Source organism: Mus musculus, chromosome 7 (assembly GCF_000001635.26).
Source record: "Mus musculus strain C57BL/6J chromosome 7, GRCm38.p6 C57BL/6J".
NCBI lineage: Eukaryota > Metazoa > Chordata > Mammalia > Rodentia > Muridae > Mus > Mus musculus.
Window position 1 is genome coordinate 64,865,801 of NC_000073.6, and position 25,026 is coordinate 64,890,826.

The 25,026-nt window shown below is 43.8% G+C and overlaps 2 protein-coding genes across 3 annotated transcripts in view; both read right to left on the reverse strand.

Moving 5' to 3' along the window:
- The window catches only part of Fam189a1 (family with sequence similarity 189, member A1), a 400,438-nt gene that overhangs the window by 109,710 nt on the left and 265,702 nt on the right, over positions 1-25,026 (reverse strand). The gene's annotated exons all lie outside the window — the stretch shown is intronic.
- On the reverse strand, positions 5,882-7,240 carry Nsmce3 (NSE3 homolog, SMC5-SMC6 complex component). The gene has a single exon (NM_023239.5). It carries the CDS (start codon positions 7,116-7,118, stop codon positions 6,279-6,281), a length of 840 nt encoding a protein of 279 aa, NP_075728.1. The 5' UTR covers positions 7,119-7,240; the 3' UTR covers positions 5,882-6,278.

Consider the following 25,026-nt stretch of genomic DNA (forward strand, 5'->3'; position numbering starts at 1 on the left):
ATGAAATTCTCAACAAATTATATACTTTATTGTACTCACAAATATCTCTGGGCCAATATAATCTTATACAGGTGAGGTCCTTTCAAACAGTCAAAAGCATACACTAGTTAAGTAGCTCTTACACAATATGGCAAAAGAAAGTTTCTCAGTACAGTTTTTGAGATTGGAATATTTTGTTTCTTGAACAATTCACTGTGTCAGCCATTAAAAGAGGAAGAGAGAGCCAGGGTGTGGTGGTGCACACCTTTAATCCCAGCACTTGGGAGGCAGAGGCAAGTGGATTTCTGAGTTTGAGGCCAGCCTGATCTACAAAGTGAGTTCCAGGACAGCCAGGGCTATACAGAGAAACCCTATCTCGGAAAAAAAAAAAAAAAAACAAAAAAAACAAAAACAAACAAACAAAAAAGAGGAAGCAAGAATGGGGGGATTCTTAGCAAAATGCTCTCTACACAAGCATGAGGACCTGAGCCTCATCTCCAGCACCTATGTGAAAAATCCCAAGTGTGGTGCATGCTCACAATCTCACAGGTAGGTGGATGCAGACAAGAGACTCCTCAGGACTTGCTGGCCACCCAGCCAGCCTGGCCTATCCAGCAAGTTCCAGGTGGGTGAAGAAAAACTGCCTCAAAAAGCAGATAATGCCAGAGACATGGCATCTGAGGTTATCCTGTCTTCACAAGTACTTATACATTATATACCTTACCAACAGAGAGGGTGGGGGGAGGGGAGGGGAGGGAGCACTGTTAGGATAAAGCCCGAAGATATAGATTTCTGTTGGGAAAGACACCTATGCAGGTGAGAAGGGAAGAACTAGACACAGTGGGGTTGGGGTACAAATGGCACTGCAGATGTAACCTCAGTGTTGAGAACACGGTGGGCAGATGGCTCCCACAACTCTGCCACCTAGAGTGTTGGAGGAAGCACTTCACCAGGAATGAGCAAACCGTACTTCTTAACTCCAGTCTTCTAAAGGCATGGGAACTCCCAGGAGAAACAGCCACCTCCACCAGGGTGAGAGCAGGCAAAGTTCAAGTAAGGCTGATCTTGTACTTTAAAGAAAAATAAAGTAGTGCAAGAATAAAGGGGAAACATTAAACACACAAAGGGCTTTCATTGGCCAAATCGGGTGGAATTTGTGATTGTGTCTACGTGATATAACCTGAGGGTGACTACAGATATAAATAGGTAAACCCACTGAAATTTAAAAATTTTGGAAGAAAAGTGATATTTTATTTCAATTAAAAACATTTTAAAAAAAGAAATCTTTATTGAAGAAAAGTAACATTTATTTGGAGGGAAAGCATTCATAGATTAGGGCACTGTATTAAGAACAGCTTCTAGGAGTCAACTTTTTCTTTCTGCAGTGTGGGTCCCAGGGATCCACCTAAGGTTCTCAGGCCCTGGTGGCAACTGAGGTTCTTTACCCACTGCTCTGTCTCATGAGATCCACATTGAGATTTTGTTGAGACATCTAATACCTAGGGGGTTTCAAAAATATCTTTATGTAAGTTATAAAGACGGGAATGAAAAGTTCATAGTGACTGGAGAGGACTAGGCAGGTGCTTGTCTTAGCTCACTAACCAGAGTTGCAAACTGACAGCGTACACTGAAATTTTACATCACCCAATAGGGTCTGAAAACATAACACAGCACCATTTCTATGATATTCCTGCCAAAAATGCATAATTCAAGTTTTATCAAGAAAACGCATTAGTCAACCTAGGCTAAGGACTAATCTAATACAAACTAACAACCAATGGCCTAGATTTAAGTGTCAAAATCAGAGTATCCAGAATCTACAAAGAACTCAAAAAGCTAAGAGTCAAAACAAAACAACTTCTTAAAAGTGAGCTAGCATCTAATCAAAGAATTCTCAAAAAAAGACACAAAACTATCTTTAATACGAATTAAAACTACTTTTGAGATTTCATTAACGCCAGGTCAGAATGGCTAAGATGAATAAAAAAGCTGACAGTGAATGCTGAGGAGGGGGTGGGGAAGGAAGACTCATTCACTGCGGCTGAGTTTGCAAACTGGTGCAGCCATGATAGGAATCAGTGTGGAAAATCCTCAAAAAACTGAAAGTAGATTTATCACATGACCTACTACACCACTCCGCATCCTATTCCATAGACACCTGCGCAGCCATGTTAACTGCTCTGTTCACAATAGCTAGAAAACAGAAACCAAATGTTCTTCAGCTGATAAACTGACAGTGAAGATGTGGTGTATAAACACTACAGAATACTATACATATATAAAGGAAAAATGAAAGGCAAACAAAGTGAACGAGAGATCATTATACCGAGTGAGCTAACCCAGACCCAGAAAGACAAACACTGCATATTTTCTCCTGTTTGTGAATCCTAACTCTGAATCCTTAGATGTGAGCATATAAACTGGAGTAGCTGCAGATACCAGGAAAATAAAAAGGGCAGTGGGAAGGAGGAAAGAGTGAGCTCCTAGAAAGGGGAAAATGGGAGAGGGAGGGATTAACTGGGAAGGATGCTGGAGGGCAGGGCTGAGGGAGAGGAAGGGATAAAGAACACTGAGGATGTTTGAAAAGGTCACGGGGAAACATACTATGCACTTCATGTACATACATACATACATACATACATACATACATACATGCATGCATACATAATGTGTGCAAGCAATGCCAGCTGTGGGAAACGGCTTTGAGTTGTTGGTCAAAGGAGTCAGAGACTCCCCAAATAACAGGCTACTGTCATTGCTCTTGGTCACTTGAATTAGATTTGAACTAGAAGCCTTCTCCCTGAGGACTAGCTTTCATAGTACCCAGAGATGCTGTGAAAACAGCCAAGAGAGAAAAGCAGTTAATAATGGCATCCAGTGCAAAGCCTATGAGCATAAACCATTGCAAGATACACCCAAGGGTGCAAGAGTGGCAGTTGCCATCTTGGGGGTAACTAAGAGTTGTCTAGTTGAATGTAAGACCCACTCCACAGGAGGGAATTCATGCTTGGTACTAAGACTCACCTGTGGCTGGGGAGGTCATGAACCCTAGAGAAGAACCTACTCCTGCCACTTCCTTAAGCCACTGTAATTCCTAACTCCTCTTTCAACACTTATCCTTAAAGCCACAGACAAGCGCAGCCCTCCCCCGCATCAAAGCAGCTCCTTCCTGCAGTGGATGGAGACTATCACCAAAGTCTTCACCGGCTCAGAGAGCAGAGAACAGCTAACCACTGGGTGCTCAACACAACCACCACACCCAAGGCTCGGAAGTGGCATAGAAGACGGGGCAGGAAGGTTATAAGAACCAGAGAACCGGGATGTCTGCTGTGAGATTGTGTCCTTTACAGATGACAGAGAAGCTGAACCTACATAATCTTAACAGTATGACTACCTAAACAAGATCTAAAAAGTGACAATACCAGTTGATACACCAGTGCGGATGGGGGAATCTCTTAAGGCCTTGCCCCTAGATGAAGAACCACTGGCTATTAAACGATGGCTGAGAGGGAGAATTAGTCTTCTTCAGGGATGAGTCCCTACTTGATTGTCTATCCCAACTGGTCAGTCTAATGTTCTCAGCAGTTAGGATTTTGAAGGGGGGAGGGGCATAGGAAGAGTTGAAGTGGGGAGGGTGGGATCAAGGTGAATAGAGTACTTAGTAGGAAATTCTCAAAAATAAATACCTTCATAATTAAGATTAGAATTTTAAAGAGGTATTACAAAATACAGGGCTACAATACTGATAATTAAGACACATTAAAGTAAAATATGACAAAACCAAAAACCGCAGATGGTATTTGCAATTGGACTGATGCACAGAAGATACAAAGAGTTCTCACAAACCAACAAACAAAAACATCTGCTGTTTAAAATCTAATGGTCAAAATGGAGAGTAAAAGGCAGGCTGATGCTTAATGTCACCTCAGGAGAGCAGATGGCACAGTGAAGTATTAACGATGCACCCACATCCACCACAGGGCTGTAAAAGCTGAGTGTTCACATGGGTTGCAGAGCGTGGGGCGACTGGCAAAAACAGTAAGAACTGTCTAGGTGCTGGTGAGGGAGCAAATGGATGGGTTCAGGAGCCATTTGGCAAGTGTCACTGATAACTGTTGGCTTCTGGCTTGAACTCCTGAGGCACACACCTCCCTGATGGGAAGACATTAGGAAGTTGTACTCTCCCTTCATGAAAGGAAGTCAAAGCGAATTAATCAGATTATGCATACATTAACTTCAATGTATACATGTAACTTCAAAGATACAGTAACGTCAAAAATAGCTGGTTAAAAAAAACGCTGTGCTGTGATAAAGGACACAAGGCAACTTATGTAAGCCATGAACGCCCACAAAAGAAAAACATATTCTCCGTGAACGTGCACATACATGTAAAGTTATATAATGGCATGATATGCAGTTCTGGAACCTGTCAAGAAAGATAAGAGTTTATCTAGCCTCTAATGTAGCACAGCATCTCCAACAAAATAGCTTGACAGTAAACTGTGAAGCCCTCGGAAAACCGGGATACCATTACTGTACCTGACAGTTCTGAGACAATGGGCACAGAGGACAACTTAAGCAGCACAGCACAACCGAAAGCTGACTCAGGTCAGGAGCCCATGGGCAGAAGGTAACTCATACACTAACCTAAAAAGTAACCAAGAAGGGGGACTCAAGGATAAACTAGTCCTTGCCTAAAAATTTCCAGATCTCCTCGTGCTGTTTAGTCAACTTGACATAAACTGGGGTCATCTGGAAAGAAAGACCCTCAATTGAGAACATGCTTCCACCAGGTGGAACACTTTCTTGATCGATTTTTGATGTGGGAGGGCCCAGTTCACTGTAGATAATGCTATCCCTGGGGCAAGTGGTCCTGAGCTGTTTAAGCAGGCTGGGCAAGCCAGTTAGCAGTGTTCCTTCATAGCCTCTACTTTATTTCCAGCCTCCAGGATTCCTCAGTGATGGACTACAACTGAAATAAAACCCTTACCTTCCAAGCTGCCTGTGGTCATGGTATGTCACAGCTGGAGAAAGCATCCTAGGACACTACTGCAACACAAGCCAACAGTCAGTAGCCCCTCTCGTCCCTTCAGACCTCGTAGCTACCACAGACTCCTCTAGTTGGCCTCTAGTTCAGGGCTGATTAAAGTCACCTGTCCTCACTGCCACCCTGTTTGTTCTTCTGATGACGAACTTGCAACTCTTCTCAGAACAACAGTACTTACTGCCTGTGCCCAGTGTTTGGCCAGATACTATGAAGAACTCCAAGGAATCTGTGAACTTGTTTCCTGACTCACCTATAGCAACATAAAGTGCCCCTCATCTTGTGGTAGCCTTGTTCACACTGGTCTGTCCGCACCAGACATCACCCTGAGTTCTTCTAAAGAACTATTCTTCCACACCAGGGCTTTGCTCAGCTTTATCTCGTTTCCTATTTATTCACCTTAAGGGCACACTTGATTCTACAGATACACAAGCTAAATTCTTCTGGTGGAACAGGATCTGCACTTGGGCAGTGTGGTTCCCAATCAGGCCTGGTTAATCGATACGACACGACACTGTTTTATAAACCGGAGACCTAACGATTTTTACAACTTGCTCTAATACACATTCACACACTTCTGCAACACCATTGACTTAGCTTATCATGGAAAAAAAAAAAAAGTCTGGAATCATGACATTTCCTTTTTAGCCGCAATTTCTAACAGGGAAACAATAATAATAATAATGGTGAACTGACTCAAAAGTATAGTATTTGTTATACTAGAAAAGAATCTTAAGTAGAACCCATAGGACAACAGAATTATGATTATGAATATAAAAATGCTAGAAAACACATCACATAGATTTCGTGGGACCACAAGTGCTCACACCCAACAGAATATGTATATTTAAAGCTGTGTTGACAAGAAGCTAAAACAATTTTATTTTCAATTTTAAAAAGACTTTTATTTTTCCCCAGGAACTAGTCATTAAGATAATAGCTACCCTGTTTCTTTATCGTCTAGAACATCAAAGCAATTTACCAAAGTGTTCCTTCTTGAATATGTTTGGCATCATACAATTTCATTTAGGTTTAGAAAGTTAGAAAACTCTTTATAAACAAAAAGACAATTAAATGAAAATTTAAAGCTCCAAACCATAATAATAATAATAAAAAAATCAAACAAAAAACCCTGCAACACATCCTAACGCTCCAAGGCCTTTATGCGTAGCAGAATCAAGCTTCCTCCGACCCCCATTCCCCCTGTTCTTTTATACTGGATCTCCAGAGTCCCTCAGACCATAACTCAAAGAGTTCAAGAGGATGTGGCTGGGGCACTAGCAGTTGCAGGTCTAGCCCTACTCTCCTCATCTGCCAAAGCCTCGCAGTATTGTGTGGGCCAGTCTTTGGGGTCCTGGTTATGGACTTTGGCCACAAACTTAAGAACTTTCATCTTGCTGGTTTCCAGGTTGGTTCGCGGGCCCCACTGTAATTCATAGTCCACAGGATCGGTGTGGGGTATCCTCCGGTACTCCAAGTAGCGCTGCCGCACAAAGTCTTCGGTAATGAGTTTCTTTGGGTCGCCAAAAATTAAGTGTTTCTTAGTGGGGTACACTCCGAGCCGTCGCAGGAAGTCCCAGACCTCAGTCTCGGTGATGGTGTTGCCTTTCATGAAGATAAGCCCCAGGACTATCATAAGCAGGCCCGAGATGGGGGTACCCTGATCGCCCCTCATCTCCGCATCCGCCTCCACCGGCTCCAGCATGTTGATGAGGATGTAGCTGTGGCTCTTGGGCTCCAGCTCCACCAGCTTGTACCCGAACACGTATTGCAGGCGCTCGGCGGCCAGCTTCAGAAGGTTGGGGTACACGTCCCGGTAGTCGCCCACCACGTGCTTCAGGATGTCCGTCCGCTTGATCGGGATCTTCTTCTGGTCCTTGATCAGCAGGAACTGCACCAGCTCGGCCACCTTCAGCTCCAGCTGCTTCTGAGTGCGCGGCCCCACGGTCGGGGCCGACAGGGAAGCGCGGGAGCCCTGGGAGGAGCCGCCCGCGGCGCGGGACGTGCTGGGTCCTTCCTCGCCAGCGCCTCCCCAGTCCCGCTCCGGGTCAGCCTGCGTGCTGGGCCGACCGCGGCCCCTCGGCTTCTGCAACATGTCCCCGGTCGGCGGAGAGCAGGCCGCGATCGGGAGCAGCAACCGCCAGAAGACTCCGCCGAGCGAGCGCGCCCCAGAGGCTGGGAGAGAAGCTGCGGCGCGCGCGTGACGTCACGTCGCCGGCGCGCTGCGTCCGGGAGGCGGAGCGATACGACTGGGAGCCAGCCTGCGGGGGCGGGGACTCTTCATAGCTACTGCGCATGCGGAGGGCCTCGGCGCTGGCAGCAGCTCCTCCTGGGCTTTATCCCCAGTTTTAATGAGAATTGAATGGTGTTTATGAGCTCATATAAATAGAAAACAAGAACCAAAACTTCTCGGCAAGTGTGCGGTTGAGTTCTAGGGCACACCTGTTTAGACACGTCTAATAGTTTTTGGTTAGTTTTTAAGCTACAAAGTTTGTCTATGGAACACAAAGGATAAATGTGTGCGGGTGGGAAAATAAAGGGAGAGGAGGAAAAGATCTGGAAAGTCAAGAAAAAAAAAAAAAGAGTTACCGGGCAGTGGTGGCGCACGCCTTTACTCCCAGCACTTGGGAGGCAGCGGCAGGCAGGTCTCTGGGTTCGAGGCCAGCCTGGTCTACAGAGTGAGTTCCGGTGCAGCTAGGGCTACACAGAAAAAACCTGTTTCGAACCCCCCCCCCCCCCCAAATAAAAAAAAGTGTTGACTTGTGCACCAAATGCGGGACATGACAGACTAGGGGACCCTGTCCCGGTATCTGTCCTTGGCAGAGTTCATTCCCACCTGGCCAGTTAATTTCTGTACAATCCCTTGAGTCTGTAAGGGAAGTTATTCTTAAAAGCAAGACTTCTGCAATTTTCAGGTTCACATTCTCTTCATTGAATTTCAGTTAGATGACCATGAGAAACCACGTAAGCACTGCCAATAACGTGACTTAGTTTGGTAATGTGGACTGACCTTTTGGAAGACATGTTTGGGAAAACTGCCGCGGACCCACATCCACAATTTTAGCAGAAACATGTTAGAGGAATGCTAACCCCAGAGGCACTTGCTCTCTCCAGAGATTACCATTTAATTTAGGTTACCAATGATTGGGAGTAGCAATAATGTGAATTTCTTAATTCTCTCTCTTAATATATAAGCTTTAAAATCTCAATAAGAAAGAGAAGAGCTATCATCCTTTATAATTTGTGGTGTGTGTGGCTTGTAGATGGTTTAAATTGTGCAACTCTAATAGACAAAATGAGTCATTTCATTAACTCAAACCATCAGCAGTCTGTTGCTATTACTGCTGTGGATCTCAGCAAATGGGTTTCTTCTCCATTTACTGACAACGGAACTGAGTTTTCCTCTCTCTTTTTTAAAGCTACCAAGAAAATAGGTAAACTATTCAGAGAACGAACTCAAATTGATTTCCTCCTTAATGCAAATATATTCAGAGGAAAGCAATTCAGATCACATTATTTGAATAATAACACCAAAACATGGCCTTATTAAAATTTCATTAAATGTAAGCAGCATAAAATTTTTGTTTATAATTCAATATGAAAATGCACTCTGATAATGGGACCTGCAATGCTAATATAAAATCCCACCCCATGTTGTGATTCAAGTGTTCTGAAATCTAGTGAGCTTTGAGCAGTAACTTTCTATTCCATACAGGGTCTACGAAGACATCATCAAAGGTTGGTCGCAATGGCAGAGGCTGCAACAGTTTGAATGTGTCCTTTAAAGCTTGCATGTTGGAAATGTAATCCCCCCACTGAAGAGGGCTTTGTCCTCATGAGTGAATGAATGCCATGTTCTCTGTAATGAGTTAAGATTAAATCAATTTTGCCATTGTACTCTCTAAACCTCTCACGACACAGTGATGCTCCACAGATGTGGTACCTGGCCCCTAGTCCTCCCACCCTTCAGAGTCACGAGTGGAGGACAATTCTCCTATTTCCAGTTTACTCACTCTGTGCATTATTTTACAGCAACACAAAATGGACCGAGACCAACTAAATAAAACACAGCATCATGACACTCTTCCATTCATCTGCTTCAGTTTCCCTGCATACTGAATTCTGTATTTAAGTTCATCAAAGCCTCCTGCGATCTAAAAAATCTGCAAAAAGGTCCCTCCAGAAGGATCAGTTGTGCCTTGAGCCAAACAATTTCAGCAGCCAAGAGATAAGAGAGAAAAGGAAAATAAGATGAGAGCTGCTGTCAGCCATCAGGCTGCGTTTCAGTATTTTCTGTGTTAATTTCTTCACAGAGAACCATGCGACTCCAGAAGCTAGGCTAGCACCCAAGACTAGAAACCACAGCATCTTTTAGCAGCACCCCCCACACAGACAGCAGATGATCATGACTCAAAACACAGGAAGAAGGATACAGTTTTAAATCTCAAAACACCTTTCTCCATGCCATCCAGGATGCAGACGAGAAAACACAGGCACAGAATGATGTTATTAAAATGGAGGTTAGAAGTTGCAATGAGAAGGTCACCCAGACCCTGCATCCTACTTCCAACCGACAATGGAAACTATGAAGTCCTAACACGGAAGGTGGCAAAGGCAAGAGTCAATGCCTTTGCAAAGGTAACTGCAAACACTGCCTCTTCAGCCTCACACCAACCCTGTGGGGCCTGTTGGTCTATTACTTTCATTCATGGAGAAACAGATAGGTAGAACGTAGACAAGGTGACCCTGAAGAATATAACTTTGGCCTCAGGGAATCTAGACTACAATTCTGGAAAAGCTACCCACACTCCAAATTTCAGCTTCCAGACCAACAATCTGAAACCAAGGAATTCCGAATTCAAAGAATTAGCTGGGATTTGTTTGCTAAGGACCTAGCACAGGGGCTGGCAGGGTGCTTAGGTACTGTTAGTTTCTGTTTAGGGGTTGACTTTCTTAGGGTCCTGGTCGGGCTGCAGAATTAAATTCATGAGGCAGTTTTAAAATTTAGTTTGGTTTTTGCAGTCCTGGGGGTCAAATCTGGGGCCTCTCATACATTGGGCAAATGTGCTACTATTGTGCTATGCCCACAGCCCAGGAGACAGATTAATTAAATAAATGTATACACCTTTAGTCCAAGTGGAAGGAGACACAGTCCCTTTTTTAAAATAACAAAACCAAGTTTCAAAGAAGACTGCGGGGAAGTGGTGGTGCACACCTTTAATCCCAGCACTTGGGAGGCAGAGGCAGGCGGATTTCTGAGTTTGAGGCCAGCCTGGTCTACAGAGTGAGTTCCAGAACAGCCAGGGCTACACAGAGAAACCCTGTCTCAAAAAAAAAAAAAAAAAAAAAAAAAAGGGAAAAGAAAAAAAGGAGAAGAAGAAGAAGAAGAAGAAGAAGAAGAAGAAGAAGAAGAAGAAGTAGTAGTAGTAGTAGTCATCGCAAGACCTAGGTGCTTTTGTATTTGAACAAAGAGAGGTAATTGTGGAAAGGTAACTAAATTATATGGGAAGGCTAAAGGAGAGTAATTATAAGAAGAAGCTGACTATGACCTCTTGGCCAGGACCCGGTAATGTTTCCTTTCTCTGGCTGTGGGCAGGGACCTTGCACTTGAAAGTTTTTATCTCCTGTTTTCAAAGGAAGAGAGGAGCTAGGCTGCCCTTCTCACAGCTGCTGTTTTTCAAGTGCTTTAGCTCGAAGTAATCCTTATGCCAAAGTGACATATTCTGGGTGGCATATTCTGCTACCTAGCACTAGAAAGATGTTCATCTCAGGGGAGCACATGCACATATAAAAATCAGGGAAAGGTCAGGAAGGAATATATAGACATGACTATGCCATTAAGGCTGTGTGCTCTGAAAAATAAGAAGGTTGATTTTTATTGTTGGTTAGAAGATAAATGAAAACCATCTCCTTGGTGAAGCCTCACTTCGCAGTGTCATAATGCTCTGCCCGTTAGGAGGTTCAGATTTTCAGTAAATCCGATGCCATTGGAATATGGCAAGTGCAACTTTCTGTGGAAGCCTTGGAGTCATGGAGATAAATGACTAAAGCAGAAAAGAAATGTTCAAATGCTTGTGTAGATGACCTTTCTGCGTTTATCGCCAGACCCCAAAAGGAGGGAAAATAAAAATTCTTTGAGGCAAACCCCACACTATCTAAGATTTCACAGGCACCGAGCAAGGCTACACAGAACTCCTTACATTTCTCTAAGTAATTAAATGCGTTCTCCCATCTCCTTGGCAGCAGGTGCCTGCCAGCAAGCTCTAATCATCTATATTATCTACTAGGGGCTACTCCTCATTCACTGATGTTTCTTGTTGAAGCAGAACACGATTTTAAGTCCTCTAACAGCAACGCAGTGCTAAAAGCAGGTGAGGACCTTTTGGGAAGAAAAGGGATAATCAAAGCATGCGGCTAGCATGCACAAACAGCTTCCCCGCCTTTTCTGTGTGGCAGGCATGCGATGGAGTTGAGGCACAAATACTGGTTTTGGTGCTAGGTAACAATGGCCACCATGAAGATTCAGTGAAGTGCTTCATGTCCGCTCATTGTTTACTCGTAAAAACCATGTCTACCTATCCCTAACAAAGGCCCTCCAGATTGGACCGCATGGTGGACCGCATAGAACATTTTGTCCCTCATAAAGGTTGATCAAGCCTAACAGAGCTTCCCTTGACTAGGAAAGGGGTGGGCTGATGAGACAGTGCCTTGCTAGTACAGCAGCCACTTGGCACAGAGCCTCTTATTAAACTCTCTTCTCAAGAAACAGAAAGTACACAGTGACCAAGGGCCCTGATGAAAACCATTAAGGTGTATTGAATTATGATCATACAAGGTCTCAAGCAGGAATAGGACTTGATTTGCTTGCTTGGTTTCTTCCTCCCACTGCATTTTTTTTCCCTTTAGAAATTGCTTCTTCCACCTCTAGGAGACCTTGATCCTACTCCTTCCATTGTTGGTTCACATGATTTGTGCCAGGCACAGTAATTATGCCATTCAGCCAGCATCTGACAGGAGGGGCCCACACAGGTCCTCTTTCCTGCATTAACAAGATAAAGGGTAACATACAGCTAGCCATTATTGCTATGGTTTGCACAAAAAAACCCTAACCAACCAAACAAAAAACAACCAACCAACCAACAAACAAAAAAACCCTCCATAATGGTGATGCCAACTCTAAAGATACCTTGAGAGATGGAGAAATAGTTCAATTCCTGCCATCTGAATCCCTGTGTCCTGGGTTCAAGGTTAGACTCCTGCAGATAACAGAACACTGGGGCATCTTTTGCTAATCTCCTTTGTGCTGCTATCTGGCATTTGAAACTGGATGAGCTTTAGCTAAGTCTGCAGCCAAACCAAATACTCAGGGGAAAGAGGATGTAAGGAGGACGGCTCTGGTGCACAGGAATGAGGGTAGGTTAAGTTAGCATCTCCTCTGAAGACATTGTAATGCCATGGGAAGATAACTAAAAACAATCTGACATAGTATTCTGTGGCAGGGGAATTTGCTTATTAGTTTACTTGTTGGGATACAGACAGGGAGAGCCAAGCAATGAGGGACCACACTTTTGCATATAAATGCATGTATGTGCTTTCTGGCCATTTACCCCTGGACAGCTTGGAGCACACAGTCATATGTTATTTAATGATAGAATATTGTTAGGTGATTCTGTCATTGGGTAAATACGGAGTTTATTTACACAAACTAAGATAACCACAAAGGGATCAGGCGACTTAATCTTAGAGGGTGGCCATCTCATGTGAGGTCCATGGCTGACTGAAATGTTGTATTGTGTGACGTGTGGCCCTGCTTTAACACACCTGATACTCTAGACTGTCCGTGTTATTTAACCCAAAGCATTTTTCCACAGTTCCCTCCATGTAAGAAACAGGCCCTCATTCTTTGAAACTACATCTAGGCAGGTAGTTGAACTACACTCACAAAGCAAGGGCACCAAAGAGAGCTGAGAAGGCCAACAATGCAGATCTTTTTTTTTTTTTTTTTTTTTTTTTGCAAAAGCCATCCACATCGGGATGGGAAATAAAAGTTGGCAGGAAGAAATGATTAAAATGTTAGAAAAATTAAAGAATCCAAACATCACATTGTTCTTCATAAATATCATAACATCTGTGAAAATATCAAAGCAATGAGAATATTCAAGGCAGTCAGGAAGATCTGAGTACGCGAGGTTGAGGGAGATCACCACAGACAGTAGCAGATGAGCTGTGGGATCCTGAAGCATGGTAAGTTTACACAGCCCATGTCTCTGCTCTCTTCTCCTTTCAGGCTTCCTCCCTTGACCACTAAGCTACATGGCAGGCTTTCGGGGCTAGCATGAGATAATCAGGGGCCATGGGCTCTCCAAGGTCTGCAGAGGCAGGGACAAGTGGAGACTTCTTTCTTCCCAAGAACTTGGGTGCTGATTGTTGAACTAGCAGGCTACTTTCCAAGGTCAGGGGAGACCCAGGAGTATGTTGTAAGGCCTGAACTAGTGGAAGCTTAGGTCTCTATTCTGAGAACTACTATAACCATCTCTAGTTTGTGGATGTCCTCCATGCCTAGGGTTCGATTGTTGGTTAACAGCCTCCAGGGGAAACTTGATGGGCAAATGAAAATGAACCAGGCCTTGAGGTTGGGGAAGTCTTGGGCTCCAAGAAGCTTCTCTGTGAGGTTACCGTCCACTCTGCCAGAACCCCCTAGGTTTTCATTACCTGGCAGTCTAACAGTCTTCTAGTGATTCCCAGCCACGTGCTCAAAACAACAACAACAACAACCCAAACAAAAAGACGAAAGGAAGAATCACAGCACCCTTCCATATGTGGCTGAAGTGAACGTCACCATTACAGGTGGTCCGAGAACTTGAGTGAGGAACCAGGAATCTTCAGATACCCTGACCAACCTCTGAGCCCATCAGAGAGAGAACACCCAAATAATAAATCCATGAGAGAAAGTAAGACATCACTACTGATCCAACAGAAACGATTTATAAGGAAATGCTAAGACCCATGCAATGCACCAATAACACTGTTTACACCAAGGCTCCTAATGTAGCATTACATGGCACAGCTCTGTCATGGGCGCGTCTGCGTTCTTGCCAAAGTCTATATGTTTAAGTTCCATTCATAGTGCCCTAGACTGTAACTGTATTTGGAGGTATTTTCTAAACATAAACACACTAAGTTAAAGTGGGACATTTAGGATGAGGGCCTAAACCAGTAGGACAGGTGCCTTTATCAAAGAAGAGAGATCAGTAAGCCACATGCATAAACAAGAAAGTTCTAGGATGATGTCATAGTGGAGAGTGGCCATTTTACATGCTAAGAATTGAAGAGATAAGGAGACATCAAACTTTCTTCTTGGCTTTGTGGCCTCCAGATCTATGAGATCTGTGTAAGCCACCCGTCTGCAGTATTCTGTTACAGTAGCTATAACCAACTAATGCATATACATATTAGAGACAGAGATCAGAAGTGAGGGTTCAGAAATATTTCCACACATCTGTGATCAATTTTCAGGAGAGGCTACAATAATCCAATAGATTAACAGCAAATGATACAAGCCATCTGGGACAGTACAAAGCAACGAGTGGATTTTGACCTTGACTTTACACCGTGCATAAAGCAATGCAAAATGAGACACATGCCAATAATGAGAGCCAGCACTATAGAACTACAGAATACAGCGCCATAGAACACAGGAGTAAATCTGTGTGAACTTCGGCATAGTGACCTTTTAGATTCAAGACCAAAAGCAGACTTGATAAATGAGAACACTGAGAAGGCTGGGCCTGGTGGCTCAGGGCTGTAACCCCAGCTACCTAGAGTGTGACTCATCAAGGGTATGCGATGTGGACAGATGAAAATATCAGGAAATTAGACAGTGCTACAATAGCTGTAAATGTCCTAAAAGAACTCTAAAACCGTTCTATCAATGAGTATATTTTATGGTGTATTCATTGTGACTCACTAAACCCAACCTTAAAACATAACAACTTGAAGAGTAAGCCAGAATCCGATACTAAATGTAGTGAGATGAAATGGGATAACAAACCAGCATTAAGACCAACAAGTGGATCAAGTCATGTGCCAAGACTTTCTGCATTAACAACAATGTAAAAACATTTCGAATTATAAAATCAATCAAAATCCAACAAAGGAGAGTCTCTTGTGGAAATAATGATTTCAGTCACAATCAGGAAGCGTGCTTATTTGCATCTTAGATTACATCTAAAATGGGCATTTTTAAAATATGCCGCACTGTTCAGGAATGGTGAGCTCTGATTAGAGCTCTTGCCACCAACTTCCCATGGGTCCAGGAGGAAAATATCAAACTGGTTAGGGCTCAGGCTTTCCTGACAGAAAGAAGGGCTTGGGCAGGTAATAAATATATTTCAGTTCTAAAGTACAGTATTCTAGGAAAGAATTCAAGACGAAACTAAACAAAAAGCACAAACAAGAATTGGAAAGAAAATTAAAAGCCATTCTAAAAGTTAACACTTAAAAGTATTTATGGGTGTGTGTGTGTGTGACAGAGATAGAGAGAGAGAGAGAGAGAGAGAGAGAGAGAGAGAGAGAGAGAGAGAGTTTGTGTTTATCACGTGTATGTAGGTGTCTGTGAAGGGTTAGGTACCCTGGAACAGACAGTTGTAAATTCGTTTGGGAACCGAATCTCGATCCTCTGCAGGGGCATCAGGTGCTCTTAAGCCATGGGGCATCGCGCCAGCCCCAATAGCTAACAGTTCTTAAGTGAATTCCTACTTCCTTATTTCTTGTGTAAGTCACTGGCAGCAGCTGGTGAGACACAGTAAGTTTCCTTCCTATCTTGACTCTGTCTTCACTTATGCCACATAACAAGATGACTTCTGGAACACAGAGATGCTTTCACGTAGAACTACTCAGAAGTCAGACTTCAAGAAGGACAGTGACATTCCCTGTGGCAATGGAAATGGGAGCTCTGGCTGCCACCTGCCCCCCACCCCTCTCTGTATTTAACTCATCATCTATGGAAGAGTCTGGATCTCTTTCCTGACACAGGTGGAGGCAGAAGTTGTCCTTCCTTACAATTTAGACTGTTGAACTTAGCTGTGTTAGAAGCAAGAATCTTGTGCATAGTTTCCTTTAGGGTGGGGGAGGCTTTGGGGGGAAGCTAGTGAGAGCCTGCTATTATTGAATCCCCAGGCGGTTTGGTTATCTCATACCTAGCCATAAGCCTTCATATCCATCTTCCTCCGTGCTTCAGGCTTTGCCCCTTTAACCCTTAATTTTCCTTTTAACCCCAGCCTCTGTCTTCACTGAAATCTATGGGAGCAACTTGTAGCTTCTCCCATGAGTCAATTTTGCTTACTACCTACAGAGAGCAAGCTCCTGCCGGTAAATATAACCCAATCCAGAATAATCTGAAAATTTTAAAATAAATTGACATCTGTGAACATTTGTGGTAGATATGACTTAAAACTAAATTTTCCCCCTGTGTTTTATAGACACATTTTAAAATTCCACACACAGCACCGAAGAAACCTCGACTGTAGTTAAAAACAAAACAAAACAAAAAACCAGCTGTTCAAGTAGAATGGATTAAGCAAGTCACACTCAGAATTACATACACATCTGCTGCTCATCTGGCCCGAACTTCATAGGTTTCACATATCCCAATACCATCTGTCATAGCTTGACTCTTGAATCCCCCCAAAGACCTGTGTGTTAAAGACTCGTTTCCCAGATCATTCTGTGATTGGAAAGTGGTGAAGCCTTTCACTCCTAACAAAAGGGTATAGTTGAAAGAAGTCGGGTTTACACGGGTAGAGTGGGGTGGGGCAGAAGTGTCGCCACTAGAGACGATACTCCGACCTTGGCCCCTCCTCTTCCTCTGTTTCCTGATAACCAGAATGATAATCTAATAAGAAATGTCCTCGCTGGGCGGTGGTGGCGCAAGCCTTTAATCCCAGCACTTGGGAGGCAGAGGCAGGCAGATTTCTGAGTTCGAGGACAGCCTGGTCTAAAAGAAAATGTCCTCAGCTGTGTACTCCCCCAAGGTATACTGTCCTGCCAGGAACCCGAACGCAACAGAGCCAAGCAACCTCAGACTAAAACCCTGAAACCAGGGACCAAAATAAAGCACCCTCCATCTTTTTAAAATCAGAGGTTCCGTAACAAAAAGTGGACTGACACTCCAACTCTTCACTGAACCGTGCGCCTCCGCTTTAACCGATCTGAGTGCCAATCGTTTCCTAACTGTGCCTACTGAGAACAGTAAGTTCTACTGAGTGAGGTAAGGGAAGCACAGAGACCCTAAAATGAGAGAGATGGGGGAGAAGCCTGTCCACTTAGCTGACTGGCCAGGTTTCTGTCTGGCTGCAGCTCACGACGCACTAATAACAGTGGCAGCAATGATTACTCCTTTGCTTAATGTAGACAAACAAATCTAACGCTGTCTCCCTGGAACAATCTGCAAACTGTACATTCACCTAGATGCATCTTCACTGGAGGCAACTAGCTTCAAGAGTACTGTGCTTGGAGCCAGAGCAGCCCAAACCTTTCCGAGAATATCTGGTTTCTAATGGACAGTACATAAAGGTCATAGAGAACTGTGTAAAGTCTCTGCTTTTCTTAGAACGAAAACCGTTCAATCCAGAAACCTTGGTGCCCAAACTCCTCATCTTTATCTTGATGCAGTTATACTTCACGGTGTAAATCCTGGGACAGGTGTGTAGATGAAAGTGAGATACTCCTGGGCAAGTGGGTCACTTCTGCCACAGAATTAAAAGGTTTGTCCCTAATCCCCTGCCAATGTGTAGATCATATATATGCTGGCTCGCAATCTCACTCAGTAGCAAAGCTGACTGACTTCATCAGTTATAACATTAAGTGGACAATGGCTAGAAACCCAGCATAAAAGGAAACTTCACTTTCTCCCCAGCAGCTACGTGAGCGTGCGTGACATGATTTCTATTTTTAGTTAATATATATTACCTACTCAAGACAATGAGTTTTGTTTCTAACATTTTCCTACATCCAGCAATTCTTCTCTGATCATGTTTGCTCCTCTCGAGTCCTCTCTCGAATCTCTCTCCTGCATGTCTCCCTCCTGCTAGCATCCAGCCAGATTAGGGGATTGTGTTGCCAGCTTCAGGGAAGCTACAGCTTTTGATCTATATGAAGCTGTCAAAAGCCTTGAGGAGAAAAGAAGGAAAGAAAGACAGAGGGAGGGAGGGAGGCATAGAGAAAGAGACAGACAGACAGACAGACAGACAGACAGACAGTTAGACATTCATTTCAGGGAATAAACAAATGTACACTCAGTAAGACTAAAGAAGGTACAAAGTTCAGATAAGAAAGAAGCAGGAAATGGAAAAGACAAGAGAGCCCCTGTAACACCATGAAAAATACAAAGATGGCAAAAGCTAAACACGAGTGAGCACTTCTGTTGAGAAAGTAAGGCGAGGGCCAGCTCTTCGGATGAGACTCGAATGAGCCTGCTTCGTGGCTCCGCCTCAGCTGGTCTGGCTGAAACCCTGCTCATCAGTCAAGGACCCACCCTTGGGAAGATGACCCTAACTGCGTGAAAAGAGCAGTATCTGGACTTGCTGGAGCTTTTCTGCGCCCTGAAGCTGTCAACACAGCCCCCTGATTTGGCTGGATACACCAAGGCTCTTGCTTTTTTTTTTTTTTTTTTTTTTGAGATCTTATTAATCCCACAAGCTTGAATGATATGGTGTGGGAAAAGCAAACAACAACTAATTAGCTGCTTCCTTGGATCTAACCAACCACTAGCCACATGCCAATGAATTTTTCTCTGATGGCCCAATTGTCTATAATTATCTAAATGGTCCACACTGTTCATGCATCTTTCCCCCTAGCATATTTACCTCTAAGCAAATTACCTAATTCAATGTGGTTATTATTCTGGACATTTAAGAGCCGTGCACTGGGAAATTTCACATAGTAATTAATTAATGTGGCTACATCTGTTATGCTAATTCTTCATGTCTAAGTGTGATTATTAGATGCAGCTTACAGAATTCAGCACGACTCGCTGATACTTAATATCAACAACCACCCACATTCTTACTTGATGAACCTTATTCAAGGATGATATTTCTAAATTCATAAACAAATTATGCAGCTCATTGCGAATGGACATGTGACCCTATTCAAACCAATGAGCAGTGAGGGATATTTTGGGCAACATCTGAAAGCTATTTATGTGCTCTTAAAAAGAGGTTTGTAGGCAAAAAAGAGAGAAAACTGTCCTTTCAAGCTAGCCATTTCCATCTGCATGATTTTTCCCTAAATAGTGGCAATCACCTTATTGACTAAGAAGAGGTAAGCTAACACATTAAGAACAAATTAAAACTGGCAGGATGGAGACCTAGAAAGAATGCAAGTCCTTGACTTTGGTAGGCTGTGACCTACACATCTGTACTACACATCTGTACAGATGCTACACATCTGTAGCAGCCTCTCTCTATATTGTTTCAGCATAGCTACCTTTGTTAAGATTTTGTAAGCTACATTGTATTTCACCAGCTGCTAAGAGCAACTCTAAAGCTTCCCAACCAACACTGATAGACTTGGTAGATTAGCAGGAGGACTGGGTACCCAGCTGCATACTGGCTCCATATAGTAATACTGGGACTCCAACTGTACCCATGTGCCAACTGGTCTACCTGTCTCAGCTCTGAGCACACTTGAAGGTTGAACCTGAAACGTTGCTGAAGTCCAGACCTTAGTGCACAAACAATGGCAGTTGGCTTCATTCTCTGTGGCAAAAAGGCATCTAGCTGTTACAGAGGACTTGGGTAAAGGGGAAAGCCAATGGCTTGACCAGTTGTCTAGTCAACGTCTGTAGATGAGAAAGACAAAAATTGCTTCAAAATTGCCCCATGTCTTCATGTTGTGTGGACATAATCTTAGCATACGTGATCCCTGGAGCCCAGCAGTGGTTCCTTGAGAGCATCCACTAAGGCTAGTCCCCCACCTGACACTGGGCCTTAGGGGTAATCCTTGGACTAGTACTTCTGTATCTGGAGTCACCACTTCTTCACTCACCTAGTAGTCTGATATCTAGACACTGACTGTGACGTCACCTGGAGCTGATCCCAGCCTTCGGAGGCTTTACTGTGTAGTAAACCCTGGGCTCTGTTTAGGAACAGACAGGAAGTTATCACCCAATGTCTGAAAGTCTTTAGGAGTATGAATGTCTCTGACATCTGGACTCCTGCAGAACTTCCAAATTTGGCCTTGTTTTCTGACCTCTATATTGTAACGAGCAGACCACAGGAAAACATAGAAAGTTCCTACCCAGCCAAATACACATTCCCTAGTCTCCAATGGTCACTAACGATACCTGAGATATAGCTTTGTCACAGTCTATGGTGGAAGAACGCATTCAAGACTGACAGTTATGCACAAGGATCCGAATTCAGCAACAGTCTGCAGGTCACAGGTCACATGAACTGGAAAGACACCATATTTGTGCTAGAGCTCAGGATACAGCCAGGGAATAGCTATACCAGGACACAGTGTAAATCGGCTGACCTAACGGTTTCCAGAGTAGCCAGACAGGAACAAGAACCATGCAAGGAAACTAGGTGTTAGTTCTGGAAGGGTTCAGATGTCCTCTTTGAAAGGTACGTTGTAAGTGAGGCCTGAAGATGATTCCAAAAAGAAACTATCTCATCTCCTCCCACCCTAGCTATATATAAAGAGACAGATTGGTAGAACGTTTGCCTAGCATGTCTAAAGGTATAAGTTTAAATCCTAAGAGTGTACACACACACACACACACACACACACACACACACACACACACACACACACACAGAGAGAGAGAGACAGAGATACACAGAGAGAGACAGAGAGAGACAGATACACACAGAGAGACAGAGAGACACACAAACACACACAGAGAGAAAGAGAGAGAGGGAGAGAGAAAGAGAAGGAAGAATGAAGGGGAAAAAGAAAAGAAGAGGGAGGTTTGCTGGCTTCTTTGGTACAGCGCCACAGAGAGAAAGCTATCCCTGCATGTGTCCATGACTTCCTAGTAATGCATGTGGCCTTATATGGGTTGTAACTACTACAGTCTAAGCTGAGCCTAAACCAGCACTGGGGAAGATCTGTACCCAAGACAATGATCAGAGAAAGCAGACCTGCATGCCACCTAGATATACAGTGGCTTCAAGGGAGGAGGCAGCCAGAATCCAGAGCAGATGTCTGTGGTGGAGCAGAACTAATGGCAGAAACAGAAGTAGAGTTTATAATAAAAAGACATAATGAGAACACATAAGGAGTTATTATTAGAGTGTGATAAAATACTCCGAGGACAGAACAGTGCTTGGTATTTTAATTTAAAATTTGAGGAGAGGATCTGTAAAAAAAAAAAAAAAAAAAGGACTGGTGCCCACTGAGAACGCATTACTGTTTTAGGAGACCATATGAGACATGAGTCATATAATACAAGACAATGAGTTAATGAACTAAAAATCACAGATGAAGAATGAAGACATGGAGGACAGGAGCAGGCGGCACCCTGGGTAAATAGTAGGAGTTAGGGGAGGACACAAAGCAACGATGGGGAGTAAACAGAGTGGGAACCAAACTGGAGACTCAAATCAAAAGAGACCTGAAAAGTCCACATTTCAATACACCCCAGCAACACATCTGAATTTGAAGACTAATAAGAAACCATACAAGCTCCCACACAGAAAGAACAATGAGCTTCTGGGGAACTTTTCATACCACAGTTCTCACCTGTGATCATAGAGAAGCACAGAGCAGGAAACACCGAGCAGGTAAGCTGAGCAGGGCTCAGTAAGAAGTGAGAAGGCTGGGCCAGGAATTTTCTACCCAGGAACACTAACTATCATTATGCTAGTATAGAAGAAGAGATTATTGGGCGCCCAGAGTCAGGAAACAAAGACTTTCTATGTAAACTAAATAAAACTTTACACATTCCCACCAGAAACAATGAAAACAAGGATTTTAGGAGGGAGAAAGAGGATAGTAATGTTAACAATGGATTTTACAATGTAGTTACATGCCATTTAACAATGAATACACTGTGGAGAATGGGTTGTCATGTGGCTTTCACTTACAGATCAAAGTATACTTAACAAAAACCTACATGGCCTAGCTTATATAAACATACTTTGTATGGGCTAGCCCACTGTTCCTTGGCTATACATCTGTGCAACATCCTAAATACTGTCGTCAATGCTAGGGCAGTGGTACTTTTATATCTAAACACAGAGGAGGTATAACGATATCATTTTATAGGAGTTTTCATCTCCAGTACTCCAATGGAACCACCATAGATCCTGACCATCATATATAGGATCCTGACACTAATCAAAAGGCAATGGCCATATTTTTAAAGATCTTAGTATTGATCATAAGGATCCTTGAAGTGAGGATAAAAAATATCACGGAATTCTGAATCCAGACAATCCTGGAATTCCCTGGGAATAAGAGCAGAAGAACACAGATGAAGCTAAGAGGAGGGCCTTGCAACACAGGGGGGTGGAGAAGGGGATGTGGGAGGTAGAGACAGACATTGATCTCCACTGCTAGAGCTGAATCTCTCCACAAGCTGGGGCTATGGATAGGGTCTGAATCCATTTTATACAGTGATAAGAGCAGGAGAGAGAATCTGGTACTTTAGGGACAGGGACCACAGCTCTTGCCCTTGGTCAGAGGCCTGAAATGCAAGGAGGGTTTGGGCCCTGGTTCCTGTTCTAGTTTCCTATGATCATTCTCCTGTTACACAGCTGCCTAGAAACTATCCATGAGGCTGTGACCAAAACTCCAATCCAGCCACTGTGATGGAAAAAACGCACAGACACCTCAAGCTTTGCCAACTAGACCAGCCAGCTCCCCTGCCACAAGCCCTATTAGAAAGCACTGAAACCGGAAACGTGATGGCACCCATCTTTGGGACTGGCTCCTGCAATATAGGAGATCTGTTAGGCTCCCGCCTATGAATTCAGAGTCAACTTGTTTCTAAATGCCTGCCTCGTTGTGCCCTGTGAACTTCAGCCTTTGAGTTTGCAAGACAAGAACCTGGAAGCACTAAGTGAAAGCTTTGAACAGCGGGGTGCTCCTGGTATCTTAACTCAAGGTAAATCCACTCAGCTAGAGCTCACCCCTCACACGGAAGGGCTGAAATTTCCCTGCACCAATGAATTCCTGTGTTGAGAGCTTTGTGCTAAGTGTGGTGATGTCATGAGTATTGGAACCTTTAAAATGAAGGTACTTAGGTCACACTGCAAGCATGAGACCTTTTTTCTTACACACTCTGCTGGCACTATGACACCACCTGCTATAAAGTTCTTGGCTGAATGAAGCTGATGCTGGCACCATAAACCATGAGTTAAATAAACCTCTTCTCTTCAGAAACTATCATCTCTGAAGAGAAAGTATTAAAGTATAGTTAGCAGAAACCAGATCAATATCCCAGGGTGCCTCACAGCTGGCGTGCATGGAGCACAGCTGGAGTGTCACCAGCAGGCTGCTTGGGGGAGACTGAACACAGTCCATCATGGGGGCTCAGTCCCTGTTTTCTTGGATGGGAAACGGTGAGGTCTGAGAAGATTGTTGCGGTCCCCAGTGTCCTGTGTACTCAGGAGACACTGGGGTACCACTGGGAGTTCAGAACGGGGCTCCCCAGTCCATGCTCCCCCTCAGGACATCCACATGGCAGGCAGGAAGGAGAAGGTTGAACCCTGAATGGAGGTGGGACCTGGTTTAGTTCAAAGTGAATGACAAGAATATGGAAAGGCTGAAAGAGAGGCCTTCTCCTGGAAATTTAGGTGCAGCTCTTTATCAGGAACCTCTTCCCCTTGACGAAGAGGTGGTCCTTGTTTGTCAAGACTGCTTTACTTGATGTTGAATGTAAATGCATACACGGTACTTGGGGTGAACCCTGACTCAATACTCTTTGCAGGAAGGGATGCCCAGGTAGGGAAGCTCATCCGCTAAACACTCGGGGCCTATCTAGATACCTCACTAGCATGGAGAACTTCCATGCTACCCGACTGACCGCCATGGTCCTCTCAGTGGGGTGTCATGGTTCTGTATTCCAGAGCAGTTAGTTAGGCAGGGAGCTGACCCCACACCTACCATACTCAATTCTGAGTTTCTCAGGGTTTGGATTCTTCTGTCTGGTGGCATGGTTCACTTGCCCCATACAAACATAGACGGAATTCTACTGAATTCCTCCAATGGGAGGCAATGGCGGTAACCTGAAATGTGAGGCAGAGAGGGCATCCTGCCAATTGCTGTTACTTACTGCTCTTGTCAACACCACTGGCAGAGTCTCTGCTGCGCTTTCCAGCTTCTTTTGGCACAGAATCATCTCTGTGCTCCCTCAAAGGAGTGGCCAACAGCAGCAGCACAATAGTACGCATAACATTTGCCAACAAACGTGAAGCGCGCAGATGAAGCTGGAAAGTTCTAGGATGCAACCAAACAAAATTAGTCCGAACCCTGAAATTCGAATAGTCCCTATAACTCACGAACTCAGAATTTCAAAACTAACTTTAAAATAAATTCTAGACCCAGATGACTGTACTGGTGAGTTCTTCTGAGCATTTATAGAAGAAATCGCATCAGCCCCAAGTAAATGTTTCCAGAAAGAAAAAGAGAACTACCTCCTCAGTATTTCTTATGAAAAAAAAATATAAAAATATGTCAAAGGCATTTTAGAAAAGGAAGATCAAAGGTCAACTTCCCTCATGAGTATACAATCACAATCTTGAATAAACTCTGAAAATAAAAACCAAGAGAGTCTGTACAAGCAAGGTGAGTTCCAAGAAGGAAATCCCCTTCATTTGACATTCAAAATGCAGTCACAAAAGCTTACCATATTACCAGAATAGAGGAGTCACCTTGTATGATCTTCTCAAAAGAAAAGCATAGCATATAGTTATGGCCCAACAAAAACTTAGCAAGCTTGAAACAGATGAAAACTTAGTTATGCAGACAACTGCACAGAGCCCGCATCACTG